At 26.8% G+C, this 21,025-nt stretch overlaps 1 protein-coding gene across 1 annotated transcript in view; it reads right to left on the reverse strand.

Moving 5' to 3' along the window:
* LOC129981306 (cell adhesion molecule Dscam2-like) overlaps positions 1–21,025 on the reverse strand; it is a 493,597-nt gene that overhangs the window by 282,605 nt on the left and 189,967 nt on the right. Inside the window, exons 6-7 of the mRNA XM_056092083.1 lie at positions 18,195–18,464; positions 16,406–16,816 (exon numbers count right to left, since the gene is read on the reverse strand). Coding sequence (XP_055948058.1) covers positions 16,406–16,816; positions 18,195–18,464 — 681 coding nt within the window. The remainder of the gene's footprint in view (positions 1–16,405; positions 16,817–18,194; positions 18,465–21,025) is intronic.

Here is a 21,025-nt window from a genome sequence, read left to right on the forward strand (position 1 = left end):
TTTCTGCACATAATTGCTTTTCAGATAGGAAACATAGACCAAACTCTTCATTCAAATTACAAATGAGGAAAGGAAGGTATGGGAGAGATGGTATAAATAATTCGACATAAATTTCCTCAAACTATAAAAATTTGTGTAAAAATTTTAGACTGTTTAAGGCACTTATATATTTTAAACTGAAAAAAAAAGCTTAAAGAAGGATCGGAAAGATTATAAAGCAAAAATATGCTTCAAAAATGAATTTAATTCTAATGTCATAACGACTGTCACTTAATGACTGTAAATCCCGTAAAAAGAAAGGGAAAGCATTATACTAGAATATACTAAATATTAGTTATAAAATTGATTTAAATTACAGAAAATCCTGTATGGAAGTAAAATTGGCATAATTAAGAGAGCGTTTTTTTTTTTAAATCTCAAAGCAGCGTAAAAGCGACCTTTGTGCAGTAATATGCTGTAAAGTTGAGCATAAATGCACAAAATAACTCATTAATTTGTAATTAAAAATATAATTAAACTTTAAAAAACGTCTTTCACATAGAGCAGTTTCTCTCCAAAAAGTATCCATTTACTATTTACAAGAATGTCAGTCAAATGAATAATCTTGTGGAAGTTATAGAATAAGTATTTTTCCTTACAATTCGTGATTTAGAAGCGGTATTCATAAAAGTATCATCATGTTAATATAAAACAACCAATTGGTATTTGAGGTTTTTGAAAATGTAGAATTAAATGAAGATATCACATTTTTGAGCTGCGATAATAATAATTATTTAGCATTCTCTAACAAAAAAATTCCATAGATTCTTCTGTTTATAATCATGAAATTTCGGTATGATTATAAAGGAGCTTGCGCTTAAAAATGCTTGTGGTCTGAAAAAGGACGTAATCAATTTCGAGTGCTTTTCTTTATTTTTTTTATTTAAAGCTGAAGAAGATGGAAACATGTAAATGATCTCTCATATACGCAAATGTGGTCATTCTCAGTTTGTTTTAAATACAACTTTTGACATGAAGGAAAAATAAAAGAGAAAAATTCCTCTTTCTTTCTCATAATCAATAAAAAAATACACAGGCTTATAAAATGATTATTTATATATTCACTTCATGCATTATTTCATATATAAGAATGTATTTCAACTTACTAAATAATAATAATTATTTATTCAAAAAGAATTAATTTTAAATCAATTTCTTTTCAAAATTCTTAAACGTAACGCCACCTGATGATTTGATTCATAAAGAAGTCATGTCAAACTAACACTATCAAAGGTTATAATCTTAAGAATATTAAACTGATTTTTATATGCAATAATAATGCCTACACAAAGGAACTCAAAATTATACTTAAGAAGAGCAATTATTATTAATATGCACAACTTAAGATGTCCTTGAATCATTTTTTTAAAATTGATAAAGGAGTTTTCAAAGCCATTAACTGGGAATTCTGTACAAGACTTATCTTCAAAGTAACAGTGAATCATCTTAATATTAGAACATTTTAGCAGATAATTTTTGACTCTGAAAAAGAAGAATCTTCAGCTAAGAACTTAAAACTTTTGATTCTGAAAAGGAAAAATTTTAGAGCTGATAGCATGAAATCTTTGATTCTGAAAAGAAATAATTTTGCTAACAAGAAAAAAAATCATCAATTTAAGCTATTATAGTGATAATAATAATACTAACATAATTAAATATATCTTTATAAAGATTACATTACGTTGAATTAATTCTGATTTAATTTTTCTTTCTATTTTGTATAAAAAAAATACTATCAGTTCATGTCTACTTTATTCTATTCAAAAATTTGTGGCAACTAGTTTTTGAGAATGAGAAATGGCATACTGATACACTGCATGAGAAAACGCAATATTATTCTTCAGAAACAGTGCGTGGCAAAATTGTTTTCTGAAATATTTATAAAAATAACTTTAAAATATTATATTAAAGAAGCAAATATCATTACCCTTTAGGAATATAGATATTCCTTTATCTTATTTAATCAGTAAAGTAATTACTAAAGCACAATCACTTAAGCTCCCTTCTCACAAACTACATATATGGTGAATATACTTAATAGCATGTTTAAAAATCGATTTAGGCCACAATGTTTATAAAGTGGAAGAAAACAAACCAGAGGTGAAAAAAATGTGGGAAATCTTGAACTCATCGAACTGGTAAATGAAATCTAATAGAAGTTCATCCACTACACTTATTCACCAAATATAGTCTGAACTTTGAATCATTGACAATAAAATGCCAAAACACCACAAATAAATAAAAAGTAAAGATGTATGAGTAATGGAAACATATTTTTTGAAGGCGAATTGTGTAAATACTTAAACTCAAAAATAATGTTGGAAAAGAAAAGTATCAGATTATTTAACTTTCTCAATATTACTTGAAACTTTTTTCAAACGTTCTCAGTTTACTTTTGAGACAGTGGGAAAGGATAATTTATTAATAAATTTATTTGCTTAAGGAAATTTGTTTTACATATGTTATAATGTGCACTCACACCTCTTTCTGAAAATAACTTTATATATGCTAATCTCAGAGTTTTTAATAACTGTAATTTTTACAGTTACAATTTTGAATTCATAAATAAAGTTTTTATACTTCCGATTGCACACATTCATATACTTATAAGAAATTCCGCAAGCAACTGTAAAAAGAATATCTGAATTAAAATTTTTAATTATATTAAAAATCAGTAGAGATCATTTAAGGCAATCTGAGTGAACTCCTGAGATAAGGACAAAAGATTCTTTCAAATGCAAGTGCAGCAAAAATGTTGAAATGTTCATTTTCAACCATGAAACGGACAATTTAATATTTTTAAATAAGAAAAAAAAAAACACCTCGGATACTAAACAGAACTATATTTTATGTTACAACATTTTAATCAGTAAAGGAGGTTAAGATGGCGGGGGGCATGCACTAGCATAGAGGATTCCAACAAAATTAATACGCGTGGCAAGAGGTTTATAAATTAATTTTTACAGTTATAAACTCGATTCATTACATTTCTGTCCCTATTTCTCTCTCTCCCTTTCTCTCTATCTCTCTCTATATAGATATATAAATAGATATAGCTATGTGCCAGTCTCAATGGAAAAGTATTATAAGAAGTTTCAATATTCCAATATCAAATATTAAGTGAGAAGGTTTAAAGGTCGTAGAATATTAAATCAGAGAAAAATGTGAATGATTCATAATACTTAATATATTTTGCAATGCCTTTTTTAAATGTAACTAAATAGATAATTTTAATTTTTCAAAAAATATATATAATACGACTATAATATATATTTCTCATAATTTTGGTTCCTTTACATATTTTAAATATTTAACATGCAATGAATGTGTGTGAATAAGTATTTTTTGTATTAACTATAAATTGAAAAGTAAATTGTGTACAATTTAAGACCTCAATTGCTGGATTTACTGCTCTTTATTCCTAAATATGGCATAGTACTGAATTTCCTTTAGAGCTAATAAACAATAATATATTAAAGCTTTATTCCCGCAACAAAAATTCCGAAACAAACGCTTCGTAATAACTAATGCCTAATTCAATACAGCAGCTCAGAAATAAAAGACTTTTGCTTCTTACAGATGACCAAGCCATAAGTAACTGCCCAAGGTTCTTGTTAGAGGGAACTCGAATGTTGTACAGACGATGAAGCGTCAATCCCACAAAAGAAAACCTTTCATTCGGACTTCCCTTTTCGCTTCAGGTATCTTTGCTTCGATAGCGAGAGTAAGAGAAAGAGAGAGAGAGAGAGGGAGAGTTAAAAAAAAGAAGGCACCGGGACGGAATCGGCGAATTTTCATGAGGCATTCACTTCCGTGGAACGCACTTCCGCACCGTTAGCTTGCATATTTCATGCTCCAAATGAGAAGTTAAACGTTCCGTGAAGAAGTAGAAAATACATCCTCTGGATATTTTGCCTTCATTTCTATGTACTCTTGGTTTTCGTCAAGCAGTGGTTTGAGTCAACAGACGAGGGAAATGAATTTTTGTAATCATTAGAAAACGTGGAAATGTGATTTGGGATTAAGAAAGGAATGGACGAATTATTTGAGTCATAAATTCTTGCTTTAATAATGTTAGTTCGCGAGAAATTAATGAAGTGGAAATGTTAAGTTGTAAAATTAATCTTTATTGCTCCGAAACATAATTATTTTTAACAGTGTTGAAAAGAAATATCAATGCATATTTTTAATTTTTATGATTATGTGAAGGAATAGAAATGGCATATTTAAAAATAAAGTTATTAATATACACGATACATATATATACATTAATAGGGCATCAATGAATATTCGGTAATATTTGTTTCCTTTTAATGGCATCTGTAAGTTAAATACACTGTTAATATTTTCATTTCTAAGATCATTCTAGTTCAGTTAACTTAGAATACTGCAGCTCTTTAATTTCTCTTTTGGGAAAGTTCCTTATAACTATCAAAAACTGCAATGACATCCAGATTTTTAAGGACATGGTATTCAAAAGAAGGCTCTCTTAGTTGGTGTTTATTAACTAAATGAAGGTAAGAAATTCTTCGAAATTTCTCAGAAAAACTTTCATTCCTCCAAAACTATATGGGCCAGATTCTCTAACGAACAAAGGACGTACAACGGGTATTAAATCGATCATATTTAATGAAAGAGAAAGGAAATTTAACACTGATATCCAGACCGCTTCGGGCGCTTGCCGTTTTTTCGTTGAAGATGCGAATGGGAACCTTTCGGTATTTATAGAGTTAATGACATTGAATTATATTAAATCTGTATCCAACATGTGATCAAACAATTAATTAATCAATTAAAACTTCAATTTCAGAAAGTAATATCAGTGCATTTTTTTAGATTTGCATGTTTCAGAGTATTGAAGGAAAATGTCTTTCAAAAAATGTTACTAATATTCATAGTGCATCTGTAAATGCAAATTGTTTATTCATGAATATTCAAGACATGTTTGTTTCCTTGATAAATACGGGCTATATGTAAGCAAACAATAAATGAAATTGGAAATTCTTATATCGTCATTACACGAAAAAATACACAATCAAAAGCATAAGTATGTAGGCAAATTTACGGCAAAAATGACAAAAATAAAACAAAAAATAACAACAAAAGGCTTGCATCTGGATACAGCGTAAACATCTTGCCAACATACTTTCATTCTACTCTTAAAATGATAGAACCTTTGCCTTTTTTATTCTTTTATTGATACTTAAATTTGATATTTGGAAACTTGGTAAAGTATGGTATGGTATTTCCTTTTTTGAATCCCAAATGAATTTTGCTTGGGCTTTGCTTACTTTTAATTACTTTAAATAGTAACTTAGTTTTGCTTTCCTATACCATTTTGAGCAACGATGAAACTCTTCCATTCATTGTGCGGCATTATGGGCAGAAAATGTTACGATTCTTTTTTGACAGACAGATTATCCAAATAAGCAATGCGTTGATTACCTTTTTCCATCTTTTGTTTCTAACCTTATTATTTATTTATGATTTATTTTTATATTTATCCATCTCTATATACATATCCATATCTATCTTACTTAAATCATATGTTAAACAAATGAAAGTTGCAATAAGAGCAAAATGACTTCCTTAGTAAAAAAGAAAAAGAATGTAGCATATAATACCTAAAAAAATTGCAATTTCACATAAAATAACGGTAGGATTATACAAAAATGTTATGAAAAAGGTGAATTCTTATTTTCAGTTTTGCAATGCAAAACGAAGTTTCAATTTTAAACAACATATTATTTATAAATTAAATACAGTTTTTAAATAAATGAATGAATTAAATTAAAAATGGTGTACAAGAATTTCAAATTGTAGCTTCAAATTGAATTAATAAAACTTTATTCTTTCCTTCATAACAATCATGTATTATCGTGAAGGAAAATGGATTGTTTTAAATGATGCATTAAAAATATATTATAAAATTTAATTGAATATTATTTGGAAGTAGTTTTAACAATGTCTCGGTCTTATTATTTGTTATATTATGATTCAGGAGTGTACATTAAATCAACGAATATATTAACTTATAGAACTTGAAATGTTTCTATATTCTTCGTACTTTTGCACTGAAATATAAAGTCTGTCGATAGTTTTATTGCATTTCATGATTTTTGAAATGCAACAATTGAATTCACGAATCATGCACAATTTCGAACCATACATAGTGGTTAATAGAATTCATGAAAGATATTTACCTACGAACGAATGATACATCTTGGTTAAACGAATCAAAAAATATTTTTTGTTAGAAGACAACGATATCCGATCAATTTTACATTACATAAATCATGCGATAATTTAAAAAGAAACGATGTAAAAAAGAAGAAATTAAAAATGATTATTAAGATATAACTGAATACTTTAAAAAGATAGAAATCATACTCCATGTTTTGCAACAAAGTTTAAAATGTATTCTGTAAAATATTTTAAGTATGTCAAACTATTTCCTTAAAATAAAGTCATTACAGTTTTCAAATATGCAGAAATTCTTTCATGAATACAGTATGCTCATAGTTTTAATAATTTTACGAATGTATCAAATCACATGCTTTTAAATAGAAATTTATGCATAATTCTATTTTATTAATTCGAATTATCTGGAATAATGTAACTAAACATAGTAAGCATAATAACTATACAATCTTTTGAAAATCAAATGGAAATCAAGACATTACCTAACAGAATACTAGTATTACTTGTAATTCTAGAATAACTAGTAAAAAAAATAAATAATGTATTTTTGTAGAAAATATTATTCATAAATTATACATTTACAAATACACTTAATGGAACTGATGATTCTAATTTCTTTTCTTATGCCTTATGCTTTTATGATTAAAATCTATTTGTATAACTTCTATTGAATAATTTTGTATTCGATTTTCTTTGACTTGCTATTGAGTAATTTATTCATTTTTTTAAATTGATTTTCCTCTTTCACCTGTCTTTCATCTCTTTCACTATGGAAAATTGTATACTAGTCATAAAATACAAAACATTTTTTTAAAATTTTATATAGCATTTAAAAGATTGACATTTCCGCATTTTTATTTCACAATAATATTATCACCGAGTAATAAATTTTATAAAAATAAGCTTTCTAAAAATCTATAGAATTTAAAATGATGAATTATAAGCTAAAAGATAACACGTAGAAAATAATTAAAATAAAATAATTTTACTCTCAAATATACTAACTAAAATTTCTTTCTAAAATTCATTTCTATTAAACTTATTCATGAGAAAATCCATTATACGTCACTAAATAAATAAATAACTATTTTTTTGAATAAAATGTGCCATACACGCAAATTTAATTACTTTTTCATTGTTTGCAGAAATATTTACTGGCTGTTGTTTTCTTAATTCAATCTAATCAGCAATTAAGATGAACCAATATGTTTAAATTATTGTTTAAGAATGCTTATAGATTTAATTCGTTTTTTCCAAATCTCTACAATTGCATTCTGTCTGTTTAAGATCATATTTACACCTTTTTGCATATAAAATGCCATTTATACATAAATGTTTTATTTTTTCTTTGAAATCGTCTTGAAACTCATTTCTATTATGTTGTAAAATCTATCAGTTTCACAAAATAATACACTAACCCATTATTCCTCGAATTTGTTCTTGAAACCCAAACAGCTATTGGCGAATTTCATTGTACTAAAGTTCACTTTTACTCGAAGGTTTCCTTCCGTTTTTTGGAACAGGAAACGTTTAAAATTCGACCCTTAAGACGGTTAATAATCATTTGCGGTTTCGGAAAGAGCGAAATAGCCTTCGGAATATTTACTGAAAGGATGTCTCTTACAGTATTTGTCACAGTTGTAAATTACGATGAGCGTCATTGAAGAATCGAAATTGAACGAAACTTCTAAAAAGAATTTCGAGCTTCACATTTCCGAAGTAAGCTGATTTCAAAAGGAATATTTCAAACTACATCAAAAGTTCCAACTCTAACGTTTCAAGAAAAGAAATGCAAATCGAAACTTCTAGTTATGTTGGAAGAAAAGAAAAGCATATTTTAGAAATAAAAGAAGCTTTCCGGATGCAAATTGTATTTGAATGTTGATTTTAATTCATATTTCTAATTCATATTTAAGTCATATTTCTTTTATTGGGTATTGAGATCTTTAATTCATTCACGCTATTGATGTGGAATGTTGGGCATTTATTTTTATAAATATCGATTTTTCCTTTGAATTGAATGAAATATCTGCCTTTAACTTGTGTGTTTTTAGAATCATTTTAATTTGCAATCTCTGATTGCATTTTTATTAGCATTAATACCTGCATTGAATTTTGGACAAGAAACAGATTTTATGCTTAATTAAGAGAGTTATTTAAGCATACAATATATTTTTATAGAAATATGTCTTAGTTTGTCTGATTTAAAAGACCAAAACATAATTTTAAAAATTTTAATCCCAATTTTTGTAGAAATAATTAATAATCTTTAAATCAGAAATAATTGAATGTAACTATTTTCAATTAGGAATTACGTTGTCACTAACCAAAGGATTTTGGATAGTAAAGAAACATTCAAAGTTTTTGAAAGAAAAGAATATATATATATCTTTTTAAATTATGATTTTAAATAATAACCTTGACTTTAAGGATCTCGTAGCAAAAATCAAATCCTGATGTGAGCATTTGTAGCTTTCTTAAATGAATAATATGTTAGTGCGAATATATTATTTACATCTGCAACAACGTATTATCCAAAGTATCAAAGGGAATTTATTTGCGTGAGAAATTCGATTGAATGAATTAAAGATGATCTATGAATATATATGAGACAGTACGATAAATTGCTTTCGCCATTGATCTTTACCATAAAAGGATTAAGAATTCTTCTTGTTTTATTCTTTGTTTTTTATTATATGTTTAAAGATGATGTAACGGGAAATTATTTATTGATTGAACAAAAGAAAACAGTTAGTAAGCTAAGTCATTTTCAAATATAACTGACATACAAATAAACTGATTTATGTAATTTAATTAATATTTATAAAATTGTCATTATAAATACGCATAATTTTTACTTTATAAAATTCTTAAGACAATTTCTGTACCTTAGTTAATATTTATAAAATTCTCTTTATAAATACATTTAAGACTATTAGAAATTCTGAATTATGTTATAATATGTCTATTAATAATAAATATAAGATTATAGCAAATTTTATAGAAAAATAAATTGTGAACAAGTGTTTTGAAGGAATAAAAGGAAAGAGAGAAATTTATACAAATAGCCCTTTTGAATGATTTTTTAAGTGGTTTTACATTTGGCAATAAAATATTTTACATTTATTATCTTACTATTTACTATATATCACTTTATGAATTTAAAAATCGTGACTATCGAGATGTAAGAAGAAGTCAGTTTTTTTGACAATAACTCAGCAAATAAACATTTTTATAATGATACTATTGATAAATATCAAACGAAGAATAAGTTAAATTATCTCAAACAATAATTAAGTATGTCACATATTAAATTGTAACTGTTGCAATTACAAAACAAATTATTTGTTAAATTATATTTTAGATGATAAATGTAACAGAGCATAATATTCATTTAGTTTGAATAAATAACTTAAAATACAATATTAAATATAAAACAGCATAAAGTTTTAACTATCAATATCAAACAAAACTAAAATTTTGAAGGGAAAAATTATTAAAAAAACTGATAGGAAATAAACGGAAACAGAACGCTGTAAATTGTTTATTTTGCTTATAATAAAATTTAAAATATTTTAAGAAAGCCTAAAATCTGGCAAAATAACTTTCTCACCAAATAAATTTTGAACCTTTTCTTCCTCTAAAAGAGGACATAATCAAATTTAAGCAAATTTAATTATGCTTGACTTTACAGGCTAAAAGGGCTTTTCTCTCGAAGAAAAAATAAAAGCAAATTGAGTAGATTTTTTTTTCATTTCAGAGCAGCCTAACGACGACGTTTCTGTGATAAATTAGAACAATACGATTATTAATTATGTCACATATTAGATTATATCTAAGTTAGAGTTACAAAACAAATTATTTACTAAATAATATTTGAGATAATTACTATAAAAGAGTATAATATTCATTCAGTTTCAATAAATAATTTAAAATAGAATATTAAATACAAATCATTATAAAATTTTAATCATCAGTATCTAACAAAAGTTAAAATTTTTTTTGGGGGGAAATAATTATTAAAAAAATTTATATTAAATAAACGGAAACAGAACGCTGTAAATTGTTTATTGTGTTTATAATAAAATTTAAAATATTTTAAGAATGCCTGAAACCCGGTAAAATAACTTCCTCACCAAATGGATTTTGAAACTTTTCTTCCTCTATAAGGGGGCATAATCAAATTTAAGCAAATTTAATTAAGCTTGACTTTACAGGCTAGAAGGGCTTTTCTCTCGAAAAAAATAAAAACAAATTGTGTAGATTATTTTTATTTTAGAGCAGCTTAACGACGACGTTTCTGTGATAAACTAGAGCAATGCGATTAGGAAATGAAGTTTTCTCCAGAATTTCCACAGAAACCTACTTCTTAGCCGAGGTGCTTTGAAGCTAATGGTTCTCGCTTGTTGTAAAACACATTAGGGTGGCAGAAGAAAATACTCTGAGAAGGATTTGAGGCAATTTTCAAATAAATTCTCAGCATGCTATTTTTTAAATCTATACACAAGAAAAGCTTTTCCTTCCCAATTATTTTTGAGAAACGCGAGGGAGCTTCGATTCTCGTGTGTATAGTAAGTAGTTATTTTTTGTTGCTTGCCAAAATATTTAAATGTAAATCTTTAGTTACGTAGTTTCAGTTTGCATATTTGAAGCGTTACGTATTTGCCTGCGTATAAAGATTTGTATTGCAATTTTATATAAGCATTTCATATAAAGTGAAATATTTAAAAGAAAAAGTTTTAATCGAAGATCCATTTTAATATTAATTACTTAGAAATGATAATAGAAGGAGATAATTATAACTTATATACAAAATGGTTTGTTCATTTACTTCTTGCCAAAACATTTAAATGTAAATCTTTACTTACGTAGTTTTAGTTTGCATACTAGAAGCGTTATGTATTTGCTTGCGTATACAGAATTGTTTTACAATTTTATTTAAGACTTTCATATAAATTGAATTATTTAAATACAATTTAAATCAATTGGTCATCTTAATGTTGATTCATTAGAAATGGCAAATGTAGGAGAAAATTATAATTTACATATAACGCTTATTTGAAAAATATTTAATTAAAATGCCTCATTATTATTAAATAATTATCTCAGGGATCTATTATTTTATTCATTTTTATTTTCTGATCTTATTTCGTTTCTGTATTATTATGTACTTAGTATCAAATTTAAAATTCTTCCATTACAATTATATTTAAAAACAATTCAAGTATCCTAATTAAATATTTAAAAACCTCCAGGAGATGCAGGGTAGGCTGACAACTGGGAATCCTATATTATTTCTTGGTTGATAATGGAACATACGCGTAAAGAGGATACAGAAAAAAACTCAAGAAATGAATGAGCGCCAAGATATGATTATGCAGTTTAATAATAATACAAAAGTTACATGTTCTGTATAAATGAAATTGAACTTCATAAAAGCATAAAAGGAGGTGAGATATTTAAAGTGTTATTGAAGAGTTTGTATTCAGTCAAAATTTTAATAGATTCCAGATATGTGATGCACTTTATAAAACTCACCTGCCCCCTAAAAAAATATTAGACATGAATGGTCTTGTCACTGAGAAATTCAATGCATTGTCACAATAAGCTCGATCTACTAGAAGTCAAATAACAAATAGTTCTAAGTGGTTACGAGGATAATGCATGAAATAGCAGGGAATTTTTACGAATCAAAATTTCGCATCGCAACCCAGATGTGTTTTACATACAATTGAGATAACATTTGTTTACGAAGGATTAAACATTTTGCATTTGACAAACAAATGAGAACAAGTCCTTAGATGATCCTCTCAAAGCAACTCAAGTATTTTCTATCAAAATTCTTTACATAGTCTTTTTTCTTTTAGCACCGAAATTTTTTAGTTCGAACACACGTTATGATATTATGAGGAATTGGCAATTTCATTCATTATAGAAACTTTGTACCCTTGGACAACGCAATAACTAGAAAAAGAGAATAAGAAAACCATTTCCGCAGGTATCATTTTGCAAAACTTTCTCAATACCCGTTCTCCATCTAATCTTTTTTACCGTGATTGTTATGCATTTCTGAACTAATATCCCGATTTGCAAATCAAAAGATCCCACCTTTATAAAGATATAGCATATAAAAATCATAATGATATCATTTACTTATGAATAAGGTGTATATCAGAAGGCTAAGCATTATCAGCTATTACCGCTTGCATCATGTGGAATCTGTTTCATAAAAGTTTTGTTATAAGTTATATATATATTTGTTATTTTGTCAGCAAACACAATTCATGGTTGTACTTGTCAAAGGAAAAATTCTATTCTAAATTCTACGACATGAATAAAAATGATTAAATAAAATCAAAGTATAATAGTTAAAATCCATAATGCGATCTCGTCAAATTTATCCATGCGATTAAAAAAATAAGGCTTCACAACTTGCTAAAAAAAAAAAACCCCGCATACATTTACATAAACCTATCTAAAAGTTGTAAATTATTTTTTGGATTGAAAATGGAGAAACAGGAGCTTCAGAATGCAAACACAAAAAGTGAAAAGAAGGAAAAAATTCTCAGTGTAATGAGAAAATGTGAAATCCTACATAGGTTTATAAAATTTGATATCTTAATAAAAATCTATCTAAATTTTTTTTTTCATTATATGAGTACCTTAATTTATTGAGTTCCATTCTCTCAATTTTTTTTATATATTTAAAAAGAAATCTTCGACTAACTTCTTATAAACGATTTGTAAATTTTCGTAATGTGTGCAACAGATATTTGAACCTAGATTATTGCATAATTTGAAGTTGTAAATGAACAGTTGGGCATTCCAGTAGTATTTATTATGAAACTGATGAAAAGCTAGTTCTTAAAATGTTATTAATATGGCATGCATAAATAAGTTGATATCATAAATCGTAGTGGATGATTATAAGAACGTAGTATTTAGAATCCATTAAATAAATACTTTGTTTTTACGAGTTTTAGTAATTTACCTTCAAAAATATTAAAAATTTGGAAATTAAGAAACATCCATTAATGTGAAATCAGAATTTTTGGTATTTTTAGATTATGCATTTATGTTTGACAACTAATACAGACTTTTTTATGCGGATATGCGGATTTAGCATTTGTTTTTCCATTTTGTTTTTCTTTAAAAAGGGGAAATTTATTATAACTCTACTTACACTGAATGCATATTTATATGTTTATAAGATTACCAATATTATGAAAAAAAAGTCGATTTTATTTCACGTAGAAGTCTAATCTGATGAAATTTGTATTTGAATTTATACATTTTTCATAAACTACAATTGAAAAACTTCGCATTGAGAAATCACATCATTTTATTATAAGCCTAAAATATAAGTGCTTTTTATCATTTAGGAAAAAAATAATATGGCGAATAATGGATTTATTTTCAGTCAATCCCATTTTCCAGATTTGTGGGGAAAAATTTTTAAAGCAAAAATTCGAAACAGCCTATTTGCTTTTAAATTTCTTCATTCTGTGAACAAAATAGAATTATATTATTTTCCAAGAATATAAAATGTATTTCGAAAAATAACTTGGCTAACCTGAACGAATTCAAATATGTGTTATATTCTGCGATTCAACGAAAACATATAAAACATTTAGGGGAATAATAACATCAACAACTCGCCTTTGAATCAATGTGAAATTCAGATTTTCTTGGGACAACATTTACCAGTACAAGAAGCTTTGGTAAGGACAAGAATGTTAGTGACAGCAATGGCAGCAAGCGAAAAATATCGTCAGCTGCGTTTGACACGAATTGCTCCAATCAAAATCAAAAAGATTTAATCTTGCTGGAGTCTTGTTTCATAGAAATATTTTTTTACTTGTAACTTCAAGAGCAGAGCTCTTTGATTTGAACAGTAGTCTTGCTCAATGAAATCTAGTAAAACTTCTCAAATTTCAATTTTGAATGAGTTAAGAATAATTACCAGCTAAGTTTAAATCGATTGTTATAGACTTCTGAGATTGAGTTTCTGTTTTGTAGTCCCTTTTCGAGAAGTATGCTTGGTTGACTTCTTGTTTCGTTTACAACTTTTACGTGTGATATCTTCTTACTATTGAACCTTAATTTGCCAACATTTTTGTTTCTATAATTCTATTTTAAGTTTGTTTCTTGAAAAAAATAATGTTAAAAAGAAAGTTTTAATGCAATATTTGAAATAATGAATTACCGATATAAGAAAAGGCTCGGTTATAATATTTAAAAAAAATGTTGGAGTCAGTTCTTCTATTCTTCTTTTAAATACTGAACATAAAAGAAATGGATCTTAATCTTAAAAATAAATAAATAATATGCTCTTACATGCGTATGATTAACAGACCAATTAAAAAAAATGAAAAAAACAAATCTAATTTTTATTTTATTTTAAAGCGTAATTGGAGTAAGGAGTCAAAATGACACCACGTTGTGCATTAGCTCTGATTATCAAGTGGTATTTTGTCCTTGAATAAAATCTTCTCCTCTATCTATGAATGCAAGTTGTTCTTTCAGCAGTGTGTTGAAAGATGTCTAAATATGAAAACATGTGTATATATACTTTCATACTTTTTCAAAGTTTTTGTTGTCATTTATAGAGTCATTGATTTTATGTCTCTAAACCTGCTTTTAATTTAAATAATTCAAAAAAATTGAAGAAATATTTTAAAATACTGTATTTTTCATTTTTGTTAGTTAAAGTCTAACAGTTATTAACGTTAGTGTAAATCTATAAAATCTAAATGAAGTAAATATTCATTAATGATTGTTTAGATTTTTCTTACATCTTTCCAACATTTAATATTATAACATTTAACACTTTTAATGTTAGTATTTTTTTAAAATATTTTTGGTAATTACACGATTTCTAGAATGTATTCTGTTTCCAAAATAAATTCCAATGATTTTTTACTAAAGATAAAAAGGAAAAATAACAATGAAGTCATTTTGACTCCGTGTCTCTGGCTACGTGTGAAAATTCATATCTCCAGTTACGGGTAAATGGAATTCTGGAAATTTATGCCCTTTTATAAATTATTTATATAAAAATCATATAGTATACAATATTATTCAGGCTGAGAAATTTAAAAAAAATCATATTAAATATAAAATCATTAAAAAAATAATTGACATTGAGTCCATAGAAAGGGAAATAGCATCATTGAATTGCGTTATCGAACATTGTATTATCAATATTATTATTTAATATTTTTTGTTCTATACAATTTCTGGCTCTCACTATAATTTTATAAAAGATTCATAACGGCTACGCATGGTTACAATAAATAATAACAACAACAAGGCATGATAATATTGGAATACATAACACCTTGTAACAAATATAGGCGTTTATTAGTCCTCAGAGTGCTCTTCGGATTGGTGAAAGTGCGAAATGCAACAAAATAATCTTGCATTTCACACGCTGTGATTTTGGAAGATGAGGAAAAGAGAGGGAGTGGAAAGTTACTGCCATTGAAATTATATGATAAATGCTTTACCTTCTCCCATTTAGAAACTTAATGCATTTCCTTTTAGCTTAATATATAATATTCACTGCTTAATGTAAAGTTATTGGTAGGAAAGTCACTCATAATTTTCATTACTTGTAAATTTTTAAGTCTATGTTATAACAAATTTATCATCATAATTATAACTGACAATTTAAAATAAATGCCTATAGAAGATAGGAATTTGAGAGTTTAATGAAAGTGAGAAGAAAGGAAGGGTAATATTGAGCTTTTTGACAGACGTAATATTTATATTATCAACGCCAATTATTTGTGAATTTATTATTGTCGGGTATATTATAAATTTAACTATATATAAATTGAAAATGAGAATAAGTCTAGACTACATGTCAAATTTATCTTTCTTTATAAATGATTAAAAATACAAAAAATGAGACATTCAAAATAAGATATTGACTTATTCAAAAGAAATTTCTCTAAGAAGTAATTTTACAGATGTATTTCTATATCAACAAAGTAAAGCTTTATAATCTTGGAATTTTATAATAAAATATGTTAGTACTATTTTGATTCTTCTGAATTATATAAAATATTCATAAAATATATGAAAATATTTTTCATTAAACGTATTTAATAAAATTGATTTAAGAACATTTGAATTAAATTATATAATAAAAATGACTTGCCTCTTTTCCAGGTTATGGTTTCAAACGGATATCCTCCAAAAGGACATATTACGCTGAAACTTGCACCGGCTAATGCAGTCAAATTGTCTAATGGTCTCACAAAAAGAGGTCCGAACACGTTAAGTCTTCTCGAATGTGAAATTCGTCCAGCATCATTAAGAGCCTCACATGTGTAGACGCCACTATCAAGAATGTCTATAGAACTGAAATTAACATAGCTTGTAACAACACTTTCGCCACTGAGATATGAGCTCACTAGAATTCCCGGTCGTGTTGAAATTGGCCAAATACCATCTAACTTCCACTGTATATGGGGATCTGGATTGCCTGTAGCTATACAAGCTAAAGATGCGTAGCTTCCAGGGCGAACAGTTTTTTCTGCAAAAACTGTCTTAAATTTTGGAGCTAAATCTAAAAAAAAAAGCATAAAATGATATTGAATCAGCATATTTTAGTATTTCGAAACACACACACACACACACACACACACACACACACACACATATATATATATATATATATATATATATATATATATATATATATATATATATATATATATATATATATATATATATATATATATATACACGCACAAACGTAAAACAAATTAAAGAAGCAGTCTCTGAGTTTATTTAATGTAATTTAACATTAAGAATTTCATTAATCTACTGTAATGTTTAGTTTTTTATTAAGATTTGCCCACATACGCATACACTGAATAAATAATCTAATGACATATAAGATACAGCGTGGCTGCCAAATATTAATTGCATTTAAAAATTAAAATACATCTAGACATATACAGATAAATATTTTCACAATTTATTAGATTCGATTTGTGAATTTCGAAATACATTCTAATTACTGTTATGAAATGGGCTTTAATATGAATTACTGAATCCTGGACTCTATAATAGATTTTTTTACATACTTAATGTGTTTTCTTTTTGCTAACTCAGTAAATAAAATTCTTTTTAAACATAAATTAAGTGATTAATCGAAAAGAATATTTGTAAGTAATTATACATTGACAGAACTTATTGAGAAAAGATAAAAAGTGTTTTATAAAAATTTAAAAAAAAAAAAAATTAATTTTCAGCAATATACAATTTTTAATGGACATTTATGTATTTCATATCATGATGTGTAATTGTATTTTGAAATAAAAAATTCCATAAAGATTCATTTTAATAATATAGCATAACATTTTAAGAATTTGTATTCTTGCCGCATAATTTTTTAGTTTCAAGTCGACGAAACATGTTTTCTGTTGTTGCTTGAATGTAAAAATATACTTATTTTTACTTTCTTAGTTAATAAAAACCTTTCTCCTTACTTCTTTTGTTGCTTATAGTAACACAGACATTCTATTTTAAATGATAGTTTATAATAGCACTTATTATTTATTCAAAATCGTAAAAAATTTGTTTGAATCATCTTCTTAACCTTACCAAATGATTTAAATTTTGTTAAAAGGAAATAAGATTTTATAAGAAATATATTCGTCTTTTTACTCAAAACTTTTTAAAGGTCTTTGAAAATAAATAAATAGGAAATTTAAAAACCTATTCAAAGGAAGTGATGATATTATGAAGTACATTTTAATAATGTAATACTTAATACTTTAAAAATTCTTTTAAATAAATTCATGGTTCTATCTCCTTTGGCGCAACACATTTTCGATGAATATTCTTCCCCTGATAACCTCCTATATAAAATGTATTTACCTTAAAGAAACTTAGATAAGCAAAGTCAAATAAGTAAGAAAAATATTTTATATCCTCACCTCCTATCACCAGCCTCGCTGATGCCTGTGCGGAATATAAGTCTCTACTCACAAAACATTGGTACATTCCTGAGTCGGATCTTTTCAGCTGGCGCATCTGCACAACATACTTGGTTGGAAAAACCACTCGAGGATTTGGAGAAAGCAATCTCATATTTTTCTTCCAAACAACAGAGCCAACTGGATTTCCCGAGACATTGCAATTGAAAGTGGCCGTTCTCCCGACGTCCATTTGAAATTCTCTTGGAGTTATTGTCACTCGGAGTGGTTCTGAAAGGAATAGATGTGGTTAAAGCTCAGCAGAATTCCATGTTATTTGGTTTTAGAAACATCCCCTTTGAAATTTTTTGGGAGAAAATGTCTTGTAAGAATGACAGTCGTTTATCCAGGTAAATTTACGTAAGTTTCGTTACACAACGGTGTTTTAAAATTGGTTTCCGAAATGGGTATTGACTTTCGTAAGCCAATTTATGAAAAGTTTTCTGAAATTTAATAAAACTGTAAATGAAAAACATTGCAAACAAAATTGGGTTTCACACACCATGTCATTCTTGAACTTGCAAAAAATATTTTGCAGAAAATATATTGCAAAAGTAAATTAATCAGAATTATAAATGTCTCTAAAAATGATTTCGATATATTGAAATGAATTCATGTGAGGTTATAATAGAATGTTGTTTCAGAATTGTTGCAGAATTATTGTAATCGTTTAAGAAACAGTTTAAGAGTTTTGTCAAATAAAATATTTATAAAAAAAATGATCTTCTATATGCCGTCAAAAATAAAATCAAGAATGGAAAATTATTATTATCATTTAAGAAACTGTTTAAGAGTTTTGTCTTAAATAAAATATTTCACAAAAATGATCTTCTATATATTATCAAAAGTAAAATCAAGAACTTGTTTAATCAATTGTCGATTACTAAAAGATTTATCTACAAATTTGTAACCAGTCCCCTTATCATAATTTTTTATCCGATAACATTGCGGAAAAGCAAGCGGAAAAATTTTCAAGTTAGATCATCATTAATGAGTAAGCCATCAAACGGAGTAGGAGGACTGATTGATTACATCTTAATAAGTTCGTTAATCATCATGTTCAAAGACTTGATTACGGATCTCTTCGGTTTCATTTTTTTATTGATGTTGTTACTCTGAAAACGACAATTTTCAGTGATAGGATAAGTAATGTATATAGATAATCTAATTAATTTAGACATCAAAGTAAGGTACTAGTATTCCTAGAAGAACGTAATTATTTTGGAGTAACTGGAAAATATTTAAAAAAATAAATAAATTAGGACGTTGAAAAATTCGTTTGGAATAATCAAAATAGGTTTACCCTCTAAATATAATTATATACGAAAAATTATTTTTCATCCACTAGTATACTTTAATAAATAGGAAACATGATCTTTAGTTTGTTCAAGAGCATAGTTATATGCTAATAATTTACAACGTGATTTTTTAATTATAATAAAAGCTCATGCGTGTCTGCATGTCCTCTATGGAGAATACCAAAATAGAACACCCTTTTGTCAGCGTCATTCTACCCGCATACCCATGATGATTCCAGGCCCTGAATGGTTTGATGTAAATGACATGGGAATATTATTTAAAGCAAAATATTTACAGATGTATTTAGATAAACGTTATTTGCATAAAGTAAAAAAACATTTTTAAAAAGATATAAAAATCATAAAGGGCTTCAGCACTTTCCGCTTTTTTTATTTTATTTTGAAAGAAGAAATATTTTGACTAATAATAAATGGAGCTATTCTACAAACATTAAAAGACGCATTACTTATTGTATATGCTATCACAATATGATGATATAAAATGCAGTAAAAATTCTTAATGTAAAGATAATAATTTGATTTATAGATATCAGGAAAAGAAACTCTTTTAAAAAAAAGTGAACATTGTGCAAGTAACTATGACTCTGCTATTTTTTTACGCTAAAAGATGCAATTGTTTGTTATTCAAATTAAAGATGGATTCATTCAAAATATGTCCTTTTTAGAAATTATAATTTTTATTCATCTTTCAGGCAATAAATAAATTTAGAAAAGGAAATTTTTGGCTTTTTAAATGCAATCCGATTATTAAGGCATTTTTGATATATTTATGTGAAATGAGAAATGAACCCTGAGAAAGGATATTCTTCATGAGGTAATTCAAATGGTAGTCTGATGGAGCAACATCTGGTGTATAGGGTAAGAGGACAATACATATCACCGAAGTGATTCTAAAGTATTTTTTTATTTGTCTGGAAACATGTAGGCAATTCTTTTCATAATGGAAAACTATTTTATCATGTCTTTAGTTATATTCTGGATATATTATATTTCTCTTTGAATGCTTCTTTTAAACTGATCAGCTGTTGTTTATATTTTTCATCATTGACCACTTTATTAAGTTATACTTCCGAAATTGGATGCTATTATTTTTTTTTAATGTTTTACATTCTCTTTGCAATGTGCATTGAAATCACCATGCCACCGAAATTATTCTTTGCTGATTTCATTCATTGGGACATGCTCACAAATACACTCAACATTAAGCGAAATTTTTCTAGTGTCGATTTCATTAAATTCAAATAATTTATATAACTCCTCACAAAAGCGGTTTGCAAGGCACAAAACTCCATATATTTGCATATATTTGCTATAGACAAGCGTTCCTACTGATGCTATTTTAGTTATTACATACATTAAATTTATATATAAATGAAGATAATAAATCTAAGCTGGTGCGCTTTTCTTGATAATTGAGTGCGAGATAGTTTGATGCTTGAAAGCGCTTAATCATTGCTCTTTAAAACTTAGAAC

Source organism: Argiope bruennichi, chromosome 8 (genome assembly GCF_947563725.1).
Source record: "Argiope bruennichi chromosome 8, qqArgBrue1.1, whole genome shotgun sequence".
Classification (NCBI taxonomy): domain Eukaryota; kingdom Metazoa; phylum Arthropoda; class Arachnida; order Araneae; family Araneidae; genus Argiope; species Argiope bruennichi.